The 16,445-nt window shown below is 40.9% G+C and overlaps 1 protein-coding gene across 9 annotated transcripts in view; it reads left to right on the top strand.

Moving 5' to 3' along the window:
• ARHGAP6 (Rho GTPase activating protein 6) overlaps positions 1–16,445 on the top strand; it is a 339,162-nt gene that overhangs the window by 211,562 nt on the left and 111,155 nt on the right. The window contains exons 2-4 of one of the 9 annotated variants that reach the window (XM_049834636.1): positions 157–260; positions 1,336–1,392; positions 2,035–2,153. The exons of 5 other annotated variants lie outside the window; for them this stretch is intronic. In XM_049834636.1, the coding sequence (XP_049690593.1) occupies positions 1,368–1,392; positions 2,035–2,153 (144 nt within the window). In that variant the 5' untranslated portion in view covers positions 157–260; positions 1,336–1,367. Of the gene's footprint in view, positions 1–156; positions 261–1,335; positions 1,393–2,034; positions 2,154–2,464; positions 3,252–16,445 lie in introns of those variants that run through there. 3 more of the 9 variants (XM_049834640.1, XM_049834637.1, XM_049834639.1) reach the window with 3 other exon arrangements.

Genomic DNA, 16,445 nt, shown 5'->3' with positions numbered 1-16,445 from the left:
GAAGATGTAGAATCCTGTGGAATAGAGGGTAGGTTGGAAGGATGTGGCACACAATCCCTTTAAAATGTATGTTTATTAAAATTTGTTCGTTGTAATGTGAAGAATGTCACTACATATCTATACTTAGTACAACTTGTTATCCACAATGACTTTTAGGTGCTTTGTGGTAAGAGTTAACCTGACCTTGGACTTCAAAGAAGTTGAGAACCACGTTTGTGTAAGATATTACTCAAAGACAATTCAACCATCATCTCAAAAAGGTAGAACAGATGAAATTTACCTTAGTATATACATTCAACTGTTAAATGTTATGAAGTGAAGTTGACTGTGGACTACGATGTTCAGCCTTGAAATGGTAGCTCATTCAGAGAATATGGAATGGTTATTTATTTCATATATGTATATGCATTGTTAGGTTGGTTGGGGTTTTGGCAGCAGGAGGTAAGGATGTATTTTCTTCAGATGCAGCTATGCCAGGCTGCAGTTCACAGGTTGCCACTGAATAAAACCCAGTGAAAAGTTGTAGGCTGATCTGAAAGTCCTGCAGTCAGCAGTGCTTAGCAGGTGTAAAGGGGTGTGAAACCAGAGAGACAGGATTTAACTCTTTCTCCCTTTGTTCTTTCTTTTTTGTAATGGTCTGTGAAGCACTGAGATAACCTCAGTTTCCTGTACTCTGTTTTCACCTTAGTGAAAATAGTCTGAACTCTGTGAAGTAGACTAGAGATTCCGTTATTGCAGCGACTTGTAACTTCTTTTTTCTGATTTCATATGCCTTATTTAGTGTGGCATGAATAAGGGTATGTTTGGACATAAATGTATGTAGAACCACAGTCTGATAATGAAATATGTAACTTCTTGTGGTTGTGGGTTTGTTTTTTATTCACCCCCACCCCCAAGTATCAAAACTGCAGTGATATGTATTTCTGCTTTTATGTTAAAAGATGCACAATCTGTACTTTATTATGCTTTTATATAGCTTAATTTTCATGGAAAACCTCATGCAATTTGTAAATATCCATTTTCAGATTTAGTACACTAGAACTCTCCTATTCAAACACTATAAATAACAGAAGTCCTTCAGTTGCTTCCTCCCTGAGTACTTGGGAGCATATCCACAAGATTCACAAATGACCAAACCAACAGCGAATTAATTCCACAAGTAATGATCCCTAGAAAAGTCTTATTTTCCAGCTGCCTTTTAAATCAAAAGGTTTGCAAATGAGTGTAGCTCAGTCCATGCTTTGGCAGAGAGGAAACTATGCATGTTTTTACATCCTTCTTGTAGCTTTCCATACCTCTTTGTTTTAAATTTATGTAAAATTCCTTCCTCTGCAGCCAGACTGTCCAATCTGGAGCATCCGGAAATCATGAGATGGATCGAAAAATATAGAGGTAGATTTAAAAAATATGTACTTGTTGCTTCTTTTGATTTTTGTTTTCTAAACATTCACATATTTCCAAACTTCTCTGCACAATTCTGAGGGCTCAAACCCTATTTTAAGAGGCAAAATAAGATGTGAAATTGAGATTTCCATGTAATCATGGGTTGGGCTTAAAAAAAACAGAGGAGCTTCACTGCAGTTCACTGAGTTCTCTGCAAAATGGCAAAGTGTCCATCAACCAAAAGCTGTGACAGTATAGAACTGTGATGCACTTACGTGCAAATCTGCTGTTGTTAATGTAGCCCCAAGTGGGCATGAACTGTAAACTGTGTGTTAGGCCTTAACTGGGATAGTCTCCAAACAAATGGGGGGGGGGGGAAGGACGTAATTTGTATAATGGAATCTGTGAGTTCCTATTGTATTTCCAGGGCAAATGTTACACTCACAATTAGAGTATCAATAACAATGTGAGGAAATGTTATGCCCTTGGCTGTAGAAAACCTCACCTGAAGACAACAGTAGATTTAAATAAAGCTCTTGATAAAAGCAGGAGATTGTATTCCTCATGAAAACTCAAGGAACTCTTGAGCCCATGTTTCAAAGAAGTTGAAAAAAAATGTACTTGGTGTTCTAATTAGCACATCCTTCTCAGGGAATGATGACTGGCTGTTAGCAGAGATTTTCTGGAAGTGTCTAGGCTTTTGGATGACCCGTGTCTTCCACCGCTCCAGGCTGGCTGTATGTAAAACTGAACTGCTTCGTATCTCCAAGGTAATGCAGTGTGAGGGTGGCCAGAGTGCTTGTGATTCTGCAAGGTGATGTGGACAGTGGGGTATGGATTAAAGGTACGGATGATGGGGAGGAATGACCAAGAGGCAGACAAGATGGTAGAACTAAAGAATAAAAGGAAAACCAGGCTGTCAGAACTGGCCTCTCTTCAGTCTGCCCACCAAGACTTTCTTATGCTATGCTAATTTTGACAATAACAAAGTACTTCATAAATTCCAAATGTAAACGCAAAGGATTTCTTTCTCTCATTCCCTGGTGCAGTTTTTACTTTTATGACTCTTGTTCTTTTCCAGCTGAGTGCTATTTCCAGGGAAGCCAATTCATGCATTTTAGAAGTGAGCAGTGCTTCGGGAACTCTAAGATCTGACTGAAAAAATACAAAACCTCAAGTGAAGTACTGTCATGAAGACCTAGAAATGCAAGGAGCCATGTGTATGATCAGCATTCATCTCCATTCTTGCTATTCCTGCTACAGGAACAGAAGCACAATACCTCATCTGCTTTTTGGTTTTGATGCTGAATTGCCAGAGAATGTCTGATTCTGAGCGTAAATTCCAAATTATCAGCAGCTTTTCTTAGGCTTTGAAGTGCTACTCTGAGCACTGTGTCATGGGACAGGGCTGCTTTGTCTTGCTGCAAACCTCAGGTCTGCCTGAAAGACATCATCATGGCAAACTCGCTGCGGTCTAACACCTGGCAGGAAGACGACTGAGTTGAACGTGGTTGAAAATCATTATTTTTTTATCTTTGAGCAGTAATGCTCATTGCAGAATTTTGATCTCTGAATTGGAAAAAATCATCTGTAACGGACGTATGTACTAGGTGCCAAAATGCAATTTCTCTGGTAACTAGCAACAAAAGTGCAGAAGTAGTATAGGGGATGCTTAGATTACGTGCTTGGCTGAATAAATAACTGGTCAGGATCAGGGGGAAGATTGCTGGGTCAAAACATTTTTTTCTCTTTTCTGTTTTCTTTCTCAGTGCGATACCAGAATATTTAATTTTACACACAGTGTTTCTCTGCAGCTCGAGGTTTGGGTGATGAATACCAGCTTTTCAAGAGAGTCTGGTGCTTGTGGGGTAGGTTGCAAGTCTAGTGTAAGATTTTATTGACTTGGAAAGATTTTCTTTAGTCCCTTCCGCGTTATTCTCTTTTATTACCTCAGGTTATTTCTATAAGCCTGCTTCGTGAAAATTCTGTTGCATTGAGTTTCCTTTTATGATGTAACAATTTAAATAAATACACTGGTGTGATACTTTAGATCAAAGTTGGGATTCGGTCTATACTTGAAATGATTTGCAATTTAAAAACGAGTTCCATGCATAGTTTTTTGTCAGTGTAGAAAATAATACAGTTATTTCCACTCAGCAGATAGAGATATTAGGCCAATAAGCCACATTTGCTTGTTTTTTTTAAAGTATAAATCTTGCATTAAGATAACTTTTTGCACTTGTTAGAGCGAAACTCAGGCAGCTGTGACTCTTAAATAACATTAGATATTCTTCTGAGGAGCAATAATACTTTTTCCAGTTCAATAATTTTCTATTGTTTCCTTTCCTTTTGCTTCTTGCTTGAATTTCATGACACAGTAAAACAGTAGCTTGTTTGAATTAAGCAAATATATCTATAGGCACTCTTACTTCCTTACTCTCTTAAACTGGGTGTAGTAAAAAGATGATTGCCTGAGTTGTACTGTTCTTTCCTTTCCTTTCCTTCCCTGCAACATTGCAAAATATATCAATAGTTCAGCAGTGTATGCACGGTTGCTTTTAAGGGGTGGGTGGTAGGGAATCGCCTTTGGCTGCAGCATTTAATTCATCTGGTTTGTATGTGCCATGCTTTATAGGAACCATTAACAGTAGCTCTTTGGAGAGTGTAAATTACAAGTAACTGGGTATTTATAAAGTTTCAGAAAACGTCCTTCAATGCATTGTGTATTGTAAGGTATTTCTTAATGTATTTAAGTAGTTGCCAAGCATTTACTTGTAGTTTGTATCATCAGATCTCGACTCCATCCAGCATTCCCACTTGCAATGCTTTTGAGTTTGGGACTTGCATGCGTGCTGTGGAATATAAAGGCCAGAGGTGGACAGTGGCTGTGGTGGGGTGCCTTGGGGAAGGAGTTAGAGCTGATGTTTGCCATCAGCTTAAGGGGGGCGGGAGGGGAGAAGTAGTCGCAAACCAAACCAAAAACCTACCCTGTTAAATTTAGACTCACTTTCTCTGTTTCTAGTTGCTCTGGTGTGTTCAAGCATAATCTCTTTTCGTCGTCTGTATAGTGTCTTTTGCTCGCTGTTTAGCTACTTGCCAAATCTACAACATGCTGGAAGGCTGGAAGAGGGACAGTTAGGCAGCATGCTGGCTGTGACAGGAGAAGCATCGAGTAGATCCAGGTGGCGTCAGTTCAGGCTTTAGCAGCTTGGTAACTTCAGCAGTTTTGACTTGCAGATCTGTCTTCATATCTACAGTATCATAACTTAAAATTTTGGGAACAGAAGATAAAAAGCAATTAATTTTCTGTCTCTCCACAGTACTAACTTTCTAATGGCACATTTATAGCTACTAGTAAGAGCAGCCCAAAGAAGTTTGGTGGTATTAAGCATAGAATATAATTTAATATTATGAATTTAAATTGGTCTAGCTATGATATGATCGGATGGCCACAGCCTTAGTTTATTATGTGATACAGGGTGTGTATGCAGAATTAGCACCCTGCTGAGAGAAAGAGTCTTTAACATCCCAGATCATTGCATGAAGTATCTTCCTGCCACAGCCCTTGGTGTTCCTGCGGTCTCTCTCGTTTCAGTCACTTCAGGTTTGTGAAGGCTCAGTGCAGAGTGGAGTTTTACAGATTCCTGCTGACCCAGGATCTTGAGGGAAATTTAGAGTCCCCAAATGTGGGAACAGAACCTGCGAGAATCTGTAAACTTGGCCACAGAGAGAAAATGACCACATCCATTAAAACATGAGATAATATATCTCCCACGCACTGAAAAAAAACCACCAACCCAAAATGCAAAACCAGACTATGTGAAAGCATTATCTAGTACGTCTAAAAACAGCTCTGTATGTGTTTCTATTTTAAGATTATTTAACATAAATTGATGTTATCTAGCACCACATGTCTCCACTGAGGGAATGTCATCCTGAGTGCACAGAACATGCACACTGACTTGAAAGAATAAACAACTGTTCTTGGCCATTTTCTCTGAAAAGCGAAGAGAGGGAAGAGGGAATGCAATTTCCTTTGCTACCTTTAAGTCCTTCCCCAGGTCGAGCATGTGTCATAAGCAAGCAAACAAGCAAAAAGAATTTCTTTTTTATTGGAACAGACTGGGGAAAGGTTGAGCTAAAGCCTTGCAGGCATCTCAGCTTCTGAAACCTTTTGCCGCTTTGCATCACGAATACTCATAATGTTCAGGATTTTGCACTGTATGATGCTCACCTGGAAACCTCTCAGTGGTACTTCTCTGTTAAGCCGTGGGGTGAGGTGGCCTTCCTGGGGAGCTGCATGGGTACGAATCTCCTTGCTGAAATCCAGAAGGTTGAGGGTGGATGAAAAATAGTCAACACAATACCCTGGTCTTAGTAAGCACCACGGTTCCTACTTTTCCAGTTTTCCTTGCACCTGGCAAGGGTACAGAGGCTATTTTTGAGCTGTCTAGACTATTATTCTAAAAAGAATCTCTTCTTTTTCCTTTTCTGGTTATTGGTCATCAGGAAGAAGGGAGTTAGCAAGTCTATTTGTGAATTTGCCCACATGCTGAGCCCACAATAAATGTTTTACAAAGAATGTTTATAGAACTGTTGCAAGAGCACATCTCTTCAAGAGCTAGGCATTTATAAAACTGATTGCATACAGTTTAATCAGTCCAGAAGGCTGACTACCAAAGTAAATTTTTTACATGACGTTTTGTATTAAGTTAAAATCTGCCCCGCCCCCAATTTAGCTTTAAAAAGTTTATACATGGACACAAAGAGAAATGCAAATGTGCAGCTGAGTCATTTAAAGTTCACATTTCTGATAACTGATTATTGGAATTATTGATTATTCCAATGATTGATTATTTCTCCTGTGGGCGCAGCTTGTTTGCTCTGTTGTCTTCCTGACTCTTTAGGTGAGACCCTTCACGTTAGAGACAGATGGTGGGACAGGCGAATAACTCAGCAGGCATCAGTGTATCTGCCCGCTGGCTCTGAAACGTGGCTGGAAGGATGCTGCTGTGCTTCTCACTGTTTCCCTCTTGGCTGCTCTTTCCTGTTGCCACCCAAACTCTTGTTTTTCCCTACTGTTGACTTTTCCTTTTTTTTTTTTTTTCCCCTTTTTTTTTTTTTTTTTTTCCCTTCTCCCCCCAGAGAAGAATTTTGGAGTGTCCTGGATTTGTTATGTGAGAGTATATATGTGTTCAGACATTCAGCACTGTGAAAGGTTGGTTATGAAATGCAATAGCTTTTTAGACAATCTGATACAGTAAAAGAGAGAACCCTTCTCACAAATGTGACCCTGTTGTCAGCTGAGACCATCATAGCTTTTCATTAAATGGGGTTGCTTCATCAAAGCTAACTGGGGTTGGAAGTCACTGTGGATTGCTGCTTTCCGGGTACTCAGAAACCTCTTGGAGTTGATTTGTGCTAGCATGGAAAATCTAACTAAAATGACAGTAATCATGCAGTTCTGAACAGAACAGGGAAACAGTGGTAGATGGCGTTGGCTGGGGACATGATAAATACAACACCTTCTCGCTTTTCCCCCAAGCTTTGCCTGTCACGTTGGCTGGTAGAGCCTCACTCTTTTCTTCTGCTGTCCCCTCTGCTCAGCTGTCCCCAGCTGCTGCTCTTCTTGTTCCTGCTCTGGCAGGGTGTTTGCAGGCAGACCAGACTCTGCTCCGCTGTCTCTGCCGATAGCTCTGTCTGATAGAATTGGTCATGTTTAGGCAGGAAATTTAGCTCAAGCGTAATGCTAGGCTAGTGTGCCTCAGAACTTGCCTGCTTCGTGGCTTCTGAGATGAGTGAGTCTTGCATGGAAACTCATGGCATGTCTCCAGCCAGATGTGAAAAATGCTCTAAAATTTTATTCCTTGCAGCAGAGACTGTTATTATTACTACTACTACTATTATTGTTAGTGTTTGGACAACCCACTTGTAATGACCTGATCCATGACAGTAATTCAGATAGTAACTATAACTTCAGTAGCAATTGAAACGTGAAGAGCAGTAGGTACTAACAGCAGCTAAGAGTCCAAAGGGGAAGGGAATAACTGGAAAAATATTACCCCTTTAAACATTTACAGATGTATTTTGTATAACATGCTATATATATGTATATGCAGACATAGTTTAACAAAACCTTACTTTTGTACAGATCACGTTAACTGTGAGTTAATCCAATGCCCATTCGGGGTGACTTGGTTACAGACAAGCAACTGAAATAGCAGTTTTGGCCAAGTTTTCAAAATAATGTTATTTCTGGAAATAAGCTTGTTGCTCACTTCTCACAAGCAGCTATTTTTCTGATGCTCTGGTGCTTGTGTGTGTGTGTGTGCGTGTTGGCAAGATAGAGCAATGTTCGTGCATCTGATTGGTAAATTTTTGTTGAATTTTATTTACAATATATTGCTTCTGAGGTTCATTTTTAAGAAAAGGCAGGACTTAACTACGTATCGTATCTAGATTCACAGTGAATTTAAGACTGCTGGAATCATGCTTAGTTAAGGGCATTTGATAAAGTCATTTCCTCTCTGAACTCTGGAGGATTTCTTCCCAGAACAAAGCTCAGAATATGTTACATTTTTTTGAGCATGTGCACGAACAGCAGTCCACATCCTGACATCACAAGTGACATCACAGCTTGATATTAATTACATGTTAGTATAGTGATGGTACTGTTCCATCTTCCTTTCTCCTTTCATGTTTAACAAATGCTGATCATCCTTGAATATCTCAAGATTGCTTGTCAGTTGTTCATTTCTAATTGCCCATGTTGCTCACCTGGATATTTTCTGCATTGGTTAAATTCTGCAGTCAGATAAGCAGGTAACAGTGTTAATTACTCAGTAACATTCTGATAGCTAAGATCTGTAAAAGATAGTGAGGGATTTTTTTTTTTTTTTTAAGCTGTATTATTCCTTTAGTTTCAATTGTGAGTCCAACCTAGTTCAGAAATGTCTCCAAGACTGTATCTCCTCCTTCTATTCCAAGCCTACTGTCCTCTCTCTGCCCTTTCTCCTCCAAACTATCAACCTATTTGCCACCAGATTCACGTTCTGCAACTCAGTTGTGCTGATCTTTTGTCTTTTCCAGGGCTTGTGACGGAGCCTTCCATTGCATGACCAGCAGTGTTTCCGTCACAGTAACAAAGCGTAGGCATTTCTCCATGGGTAAATACCCAGCGATTTGGTGGGGGACACCACCATCTTGGTCGTGGGATGGGAACGTGCCTAGTTTAGGATGGGGTGGGTGCTGAGGCAGCCCCTATTTTGTGAGCGGGCATTCCACGCACTTACCTGTGCAGGTGTGCGCTACGGACTCAGTGGGGAAGGAGTTGGCACTTCGTCATGTAAAAGGTGTTCCCACCAGCCCTGTGGCCAATAAGGGACTGTGGGCCCTCCAGAAGACAGAGCAGCTTTAAAAAAAACAGGACAAGTAATCCAGGCAAACGTTTGGGCAGGCTGGATCCCGGCTGTTGCAGCTTGACCTTCCCTGCTCTTCCATGCGGTATTACAAACGTGGGCAGATCCATACATAAATGTCATCGTGTAACAGAAGCTATAGTCAGCCTTCTGTCTTCTCACAGTACCAAATTAAATTTGACTGGGGAAATTCTCTGTTGATTAAGACTGATATTTGGGAATTGATATTATAGTTACGTCCTAACCATAGCTCAGAGCTGGATTCCTTCCTCTAAAGAGAAAGAATTGACTTAATTCACCATTACTGTTCTTTAGTTCTTCAATAAATATTCAAGATCTTGCAGTCTCATAGTGGTTTCCTCCATCATAATGTTGACTTTATTATTAAAATGTGATTATACTGCACTTTTTTGAAATACAGGTTTTTATTTTATTTTTTTAATTCTGGAAGTTCCTGATAAACACTTCTATATTCTAATGGCAGTTGATGTCTGCAAGAGGATGTCTGTCAGACTTCACATGCATGCTACTCTGCTTGCAACTGCAAAAATGCTTTCTTTTGATTGCAACTGTGTTCTTTACTATAAAAATTCTTAAGCTGGTAAGGGGTGGGTGGTTTGTTTTTTTGTGGTTTTGTCGCCCACCCCTCCCCCGACTGCCTCTGAAGGAGATGGAGTAGAAGCTATTTGTGCAATTACAGTGCATCACCTTTAAAGAACAGTAGCTCCTCATATAAATGGAGAGAATGAGAATCCAAAGGATGAAAGAAAAAAAAAATATCCATATTTCTCAAGAAATTGATTTTCTTTGCTTTTTTGGTACCATCACAGGTGGTCACGTGGGAAAATCCGTCCTGGTTTAAGCTTTCTTATGTTTCCTTGCCCTGTCCTGAAGCTGTTCACTCCTCTTTAATGCTGTAAAAAGTTTTGGTTAGAAACCTTAACAAACAAACAAACCAAAAAAAACCCCAAAAGAATAACCTAAAGGCTTGTGCTATAGTGTATGACTCATCATGCTTTTTTTGGGGAGGAGGAACTTGCTGTGTCCTGGTACATATTCAGAAGTAGCCAAGCTACCAGACTGAGACATTTGAGGGTGGTTTTTTTTTCCTCCTTCTATCAGACCAAACTTCCTGTCTCAGGAAATGAGAATGAACTTCTTTCTCTCTCCCTTAGACCCTGTTTTTCTTCATCTGAAGGGAGCTGAGTTTCTAGTAATCAGCTCTAGGAGTGGGATATGGGGGATAAGAGGTCTTCTTTGGTTTGTAGCTAAAGCAGAACTCAGAAGAAAATGTTATCAAATATTTGTTCTGAAGAACAGGTTCACTTCGTTATTTACAGGCAGACTGAGGTAATATCTCAAATGAAAAATGGGAAGTTTTAAAAGTATCAAAGAGAAGTATTTTAAAATCTACCTCTGTAGCCAAGTTAGGTGGTTCCTCTTCCACATCTTATAATTTCTGTTTTTGAAGTGTCACCTTGTTTATATGTGGGTAAAACTTGGCTTGGCTATGTGTCCCTTTACAATAACTTTTAGTGAAATACTCTAGTATTTGATGAAGCAGAGCTACTTGTACATTATTATTCTAAAACAAAAGAATTCAGATTAAATAGGTGTGGTACTGAAAGTAAGATAATCTTACAACAGAAAATACTACTGGAGCAGCAAAAATGGGTGACAGCTCAGTGTAACATGAAACAGAAAGCTGTAGATAATAGAGGAAGTATTTAAGGGTATATTAAGATGCCTCTTAATGGCTGGTGCTGTCAGCTGGCTGTCATGTTTAAAATACTATATTTGAAGAGGTTTGTGTAATCTGCACAATTTCTTATAGGAATAATAAAAACAGTTAAAGTGGCTGTAATACTAGCTATGTTTCACTTTTTGTGGGGTGTTTTAGTGTTTGTTTTTTTGGGGGGCGTTGGTTTGGGGTTTTGTTGTTGTTGTTATTTTGTTTGGTTGGTTGGTTTTTACAATGGGCCGGAGTCCCAAATGCTGTCTAGGCATGAGCTAGAGCTATCAACCACTGCAAGAATTGTCACTCAGGGCGGCTTAAGTAACACTCAAATGCCCATATCCTATAGAATATCCCACTCTTGAGGTAGAGCCTTAGTAATCAGCAGAAAGTGCTGAACACTGATGAGCAAAGACGTTTCCCATTTTGTATGGCTGTGGCAAGGAGAACACATCTTCCTGTAATCCTTGGTTTTAGGCAAATTATGATGAACTGCCTCTGTCTATGTAGCACGCATAATTTGCATTTTGTGGTTGTGTCTCTTGTGAGCGTACAGCGCACGTAAGCTTCTCCCAGAGCTGAAACTTGAATATATGTGCAAGTAGTCAGTGAGCAGCATTCTGAAAGTCCTTTCTCCCAAACATATGCAAGATGAGTCACAGACAAACGGAGATGGAAGGCGAATACAAAGGCAGAAAGGAGCCAGGTGGTGTCAGCCCATATGTCATTGTAGCAGAGAAGGTGTGTGTTTGTACGTTCTGCTGGAGCAGTTTAATATCTGCCTCCAGCTGTATGACCTATACTTCATGGCTGTTGCAGGCAATACACCGTAATGAGTAGTGTGAATGCTTCCACTTCTCTTTTAATGTAGATCGATGAGGTGACTTGAATCAACTGAAGAACGAAGCATAGCTGTTAAATCACAGCTAGCTCAACTATGATTTACCAGCTGTGAAGTGGTGATGAATTTCTAGGGGCAGTAACTTCTCGATCCAGTCCCCCCACATCTGTGAAAGCATGCCTGCATATGGCTTTGTAACAGCGTGGATGTTTTTCATGTTTAGGATGAAGATCCCTGGTGAGATTCCCAACTGATCTTAGCTGGTGAATTAACGGGATGGAATTGCTTGCTTTGCTTTGCTTTATAGTTAAGTAACCTGTAGCCGATGAGGCCCTACTCTGTCGCACCATTTTCGGATGTAAATCTCACAGTTCTGGTTTGGGAACCTTCATGCAAATTACAGCAGCCCTCGTTTATAGCTCTGCAGTTCTTGGTTTCGGCCCTAAGTCTGGCACTCAAAATGTCACAAGGTGGCCTCGAGCTGCTGGCTGTGGTGTGTTTCTTCACTCTGTGCAGAAGATCCACGGATGCAAAGTGGTGGTGAAAAGCAAATGGTATCTTGCATCTCCTTCAGGAGTGTTTGTTAGCATAGCAGCCTGAGGCCTTGTCATGCAAGTGCATGAGTCCGGATAAATTACAGGGTACCCTGGAAATAGGGATGTGGTGAAAGAGAAGCAGTATCAGTAGAAGTGTGAAAGGGAGACCGAGCAGAGGAAACCAAAGCTGCTTAGAGTGTCTGCTGAGACACAAGATGCGAAAGAGAGACCAGAAGAACAACTAGGGTATGGGTACAGTCCGACAATCTCTTAAGTGCAGCAAAAAAACGTGAGCGGGTCTGGGATTTTTGATGGGAAGATCAGCCACCAAGACCTACTTTCAGCTACTGTTCTTGGTGGGCAGAGCTGGGCATGAGCAGGGCCAGCCGTCAGCGCTCCTCGCTTTAATTGCAGGGAGGGATGGCTGTCCGCTGGGGGAACGGATCCGTTCAGTGCTTGCAGTGCAAACCGGTGGCTGTGTGTCACCGCTCCCAGGAGTGAAGTGACCTTGTTTATGCTGTGTAGCTGGGCCAGTATGCAGCTGTTTCTACTGTAAACGCTCACAGAAAGCTGGTTTCAGGGTATGCTTGTGTATATTACTTTGCAATTAATTTTGTATGGACACACACGCTAACCCCTCCTCCCGTAGTTGCCCAAGTGCTTTCTGCTGCTGTAGGCAGGGCAAGTTCATTGTACATTTTCGGTTCATTTTTGCCCTGTCAAAGAAACAAGTGGGTTGGTAGAAAGGAACAAAGGTGATGCTTATGGCACTGCGTAAGGTGAAGTGACTGGGTAGGTGGGACCTTTCTAGAAGAACCAAAAAGTATTTTATGTGGAACCATTAATCCCCCAGTTTACAAGACACTTCACAGGAAAATTATGATAGAAGTACTATGGTAGGAAAAGCTAAGTATATCTAATTCTGAAATGGCTTTGGAAGGGTGGAATTTGTATATATTCCTGAATACGGTCTGTGCAATACTGCGATGCTCTCTTTCCTCGGCAGCAATTAAGAATAAACATACCATTAGGTATGAGAACAGATTTGTTTGTGTTAGTAGTTTCTAAAACCAAAAACATTGAGGCATGAAAGTATTTTAAGCCTAAAATTCTGGTTAGAAATAGAATGGAGCTGCTGGGGATTGAGAGAGGTAAGAAGGTGGGTAGGACCTCTCTTTTACTGTACAAACAATCCTGCCCTGGGCAGTGTCCTTGAACTTGTAAGAGCTTCCCAGGAATCTTTGCTTATCATTTATATTGGCATGCTGCATGAAGGGGAGGGACATGTTTTCACTTTCTCATGAGATTTTCTTCAGTAGTGTACGATCTGTCATTTCTGACAGCTTTCTCAAGGGCTCTTGTTATGCTAATGGTTTCCTCTCTTTTTTGTTTGTTTATTTGTTTTGTTTTAGCCTATTCAAATCTGTCCAGTGGAGGAGAATTTCAGCCAGTTGAGAGAAGGCTTGTTCTCCTTGGTGACAGAGCAGGGATCCCCTAGGAATGACCGAAGTGGTGGTTGTGGATGAGAGGGGTTGTCTCTTTAGGTGTTGGGTAGGAGACCTGTCTTTGACTTTGCCTTTCCCGACCTAGAGATGTTGCAACGCGGGTTACGTGATGTTGTCCCCATTGCGTGTGCCTTTCCCATGAGGGAAGGAATGAGAGAGGGAGTGACACCTGACGGACGTGTAGGCATTTTGCTTAATGCTGGAAGATGTTGTGATGAAATAAGCTGCATGGAGTAACCTTCTTCATAATGCAGAGAAAGAAGGTGGAAAAAGGAAGAGGGAAAAGAAAAAAAAAAGGCAGAGTTGGGGGGGGGGGGGGGAGGAAGGAATTTTAACGATTTCAGGTAATTGTCTCTACAGAAGCGTACCTTGCAGCAAAAGCCCTGCGAAGGATTCATCAGCTCCTTGGAGAGCCTCTTTCTTTTTAAACAACACAAAAGTGCCAGAAACCTGTCCTCTGGATGGGAGAGGACTGTGTTATATGTGAGTGTTTTGGATAAGTTCTGTATCTTGGAGGAAGAGGAACCAGAGTGTGGTTTGACAGTTGCTACAGCAACTAACGTTTTTTTAATGGAAGGCAAGGATAAATGATGGTATAAAGTCTTGTGTAACTGACGTACCTTCCCCCGCTTCCTGCCAATTTTCCAGTATATTAAAACAATAAGTAATTTATGAGTTCGGCTGAGAAATGGCCCTTCATTTGCCCAGCTCAGCCACATTTGCGAGACTGCATGATCTTTATGGAGACAGCAGAAAAGAAATTATTTACATACCAGAAAGCAAGGATTCAAGCATCTCTCAAAAGTATACTTTTCAAGGGATAAATGCATTCCTTGTTCTGCCTGAAAAAATTTTGTTAGATGTGGATATCACTGGGCTGAGCCTTCTTCATCTCGTAGCTTCCTTTCTTCCCATTCTTTCCCTTCCTCCCCACCGTGATTAATTTTTTTCAAAATTGTTTAAACTCTCTTTGGTTACCGTGGAGTTATTTTTTAATGTAGGAATGACGATGTATTATAGAGCAAATGAAAGATGATGCAAACTTGTGGCAGGAGGGGAATTCTGCTGGCCCTCCCCGCAGCAGTGTTGCAGAACCAGCCCTGGCATAGATGTGCTCCAGTAACTGCTGCCCAGGGAGAGAATTCAACCCTTGTAATTTTTTAGGACCCAGCTGGCTGCTAACGTCTGGGAGGAACGATACCAGAGCAGAAACCACACATCACATCCCAGAGTATACGGACACTCACTTTAAGATCAAAAAGCTGTCTTAACCTGAGCTTTCATTCACCAATTTAAGGTTACATATTTAAATTTAATAGTGGTTTCAGTTTTACTAGAGAAATTTGGGGGCATTTTACAGATGGATTTTAGGGGAAGACAGTTTGGCTAATACTCTCTGTTTTTTGAAATGTCACTGGAAGTCTTAGGCTGCAAAGGGTCACTTATATAGCACTTTGCCTCCCCCTTGGGCTCTCTACGTTAGATCAGAATTCATTAATGCTGAGTTAAGGTTACTGATTTTAATTAAAGAGTAGATATGAAACCATTAAGCATCTTTATAAAATGAAACCTAAATATGAATAATTACGGAATCTTAAATATAAGGTTTTACAATTTTTACGCCAGTGTTAAAGCCCTGTTTTCATGAACTGAATATGTTTACCTAGCACTTTAGGTGTAAAATTTGTTACAGATGTCCTTGCTAATATTTTGAGCATTAACAACTCATAACCAGGGCTCCTAGGTTTGAATCCTGTGTTTCATTTCGCAGTTAAAAAAAAAAAAAAATTACCTTCGATACAATTCATGACAATTTTACACTGTGCACTTACTAAAAATTATGACTGAACTAAGAACCGGTTTTCAAGTGAATGACACTGAGGTATTTAACTGGAATAAGTTCACTGCTCTTGAGTTGCTGAGAAGCAGTGCATGAAGCATGCACATTTTTTTGCACGGATGAGAAAGTAATAAACATTTGCTACCAATTTTATGCATTTTTAAACTCAGTAGAGGACTAGTTACTACCTTCTTGCCATTCAGTAAGCCATTTTGTGGATTTGTGCGAGACGAGAGAGGTAACTGAAGTATTCAAAGTAAAGGGAAGACTGACAGAAAGCTCTCTCTTTAGATATTTGTGTGTTAGTGACCAGTTTTTATTCCAAGAGAAATTTGAAGTGTTTGAAACCTGTGACATGAATGTCTTCCTCCCCATAGCGTCCTGTCTGTTCTTCTCTTCCTCCTACAACCCTCTCCTCCTGCATCCTTCCCCAGACGTTGAGATGGCTCATCATTTTTCTTTCTCCAACTCATTGACTTGCCCCGGTGACACAACCCCATCTCCAAATCTCTTTTACGCTCACCCCTTCAGGCTCCCTCAGGGTCACCGCTCTGCAAGTTCTCCTTTACATCTCGCCATCTTTCCCTCAGTGATACAAACCTCCTTTCATCTCTCCCATCTTAAGAAGCGTGTTCCACTCTTGATTCTCTGTGCTATGCCGACTGCTGCCCATCTCCCTTCTCGTTTTCCTGTCAAGTTCATTGATTCATCTACTTGAAGTTATTTTTCTTCGGTTCTGTCTGGAATTCTTCCAGGCTGGCTCTCGTCCCTTCCACTGCATCTGACTGCCCTCGCCCAGCATCCCGTGACTACCAAATAGCACTGCGTTAGTAGAGGGACACCAGCAGAACCTCTTGTACTTGATCGATGTGCGTTGTTTCTGCTCTTCAAGTCACACAAAATGGAAATCTTTCAGTGTCGCTGAACTGTTAGTGTGTAGGTGAAAGGAAGATACTTGATTTCCTAGGAAACAGATAAGGGCACCAGTGACACGAACAGCTGTATGTAGCAGAAAATGCTAACATTTTTATGCTTATGTTGTTTTGAAACAGGCAAAAATTTGTTGAGATAATGTGATGGTCAGGGAGTGATTACAAACACAGTATGCGAACCTCCCATACCTTTGAAGGTAATGGTATCTCCCCTCAGCTGTATTTAACTATGTTTCAGATAAGCCTCCCACTTAA

This window comes from Accipiter gentilis, chromosome 31 (assembly GCF_929443795.1).
Source record: "Accipiter gentilis chromosome 31, bAccGen1.1, whole genome shotgun sequence".
Classification (NCBI taxonomy): Eukaryota; Metazoa; Chordata; class Aves; order Accipitriformes; family Accipitridae; genus Astur; species Astur gentilis.
The sequence above is the reverse complement of the archived record's forward strand: the minus strand, read 5'-3'. Positions and strand labels throughout refer to the sequence as shown.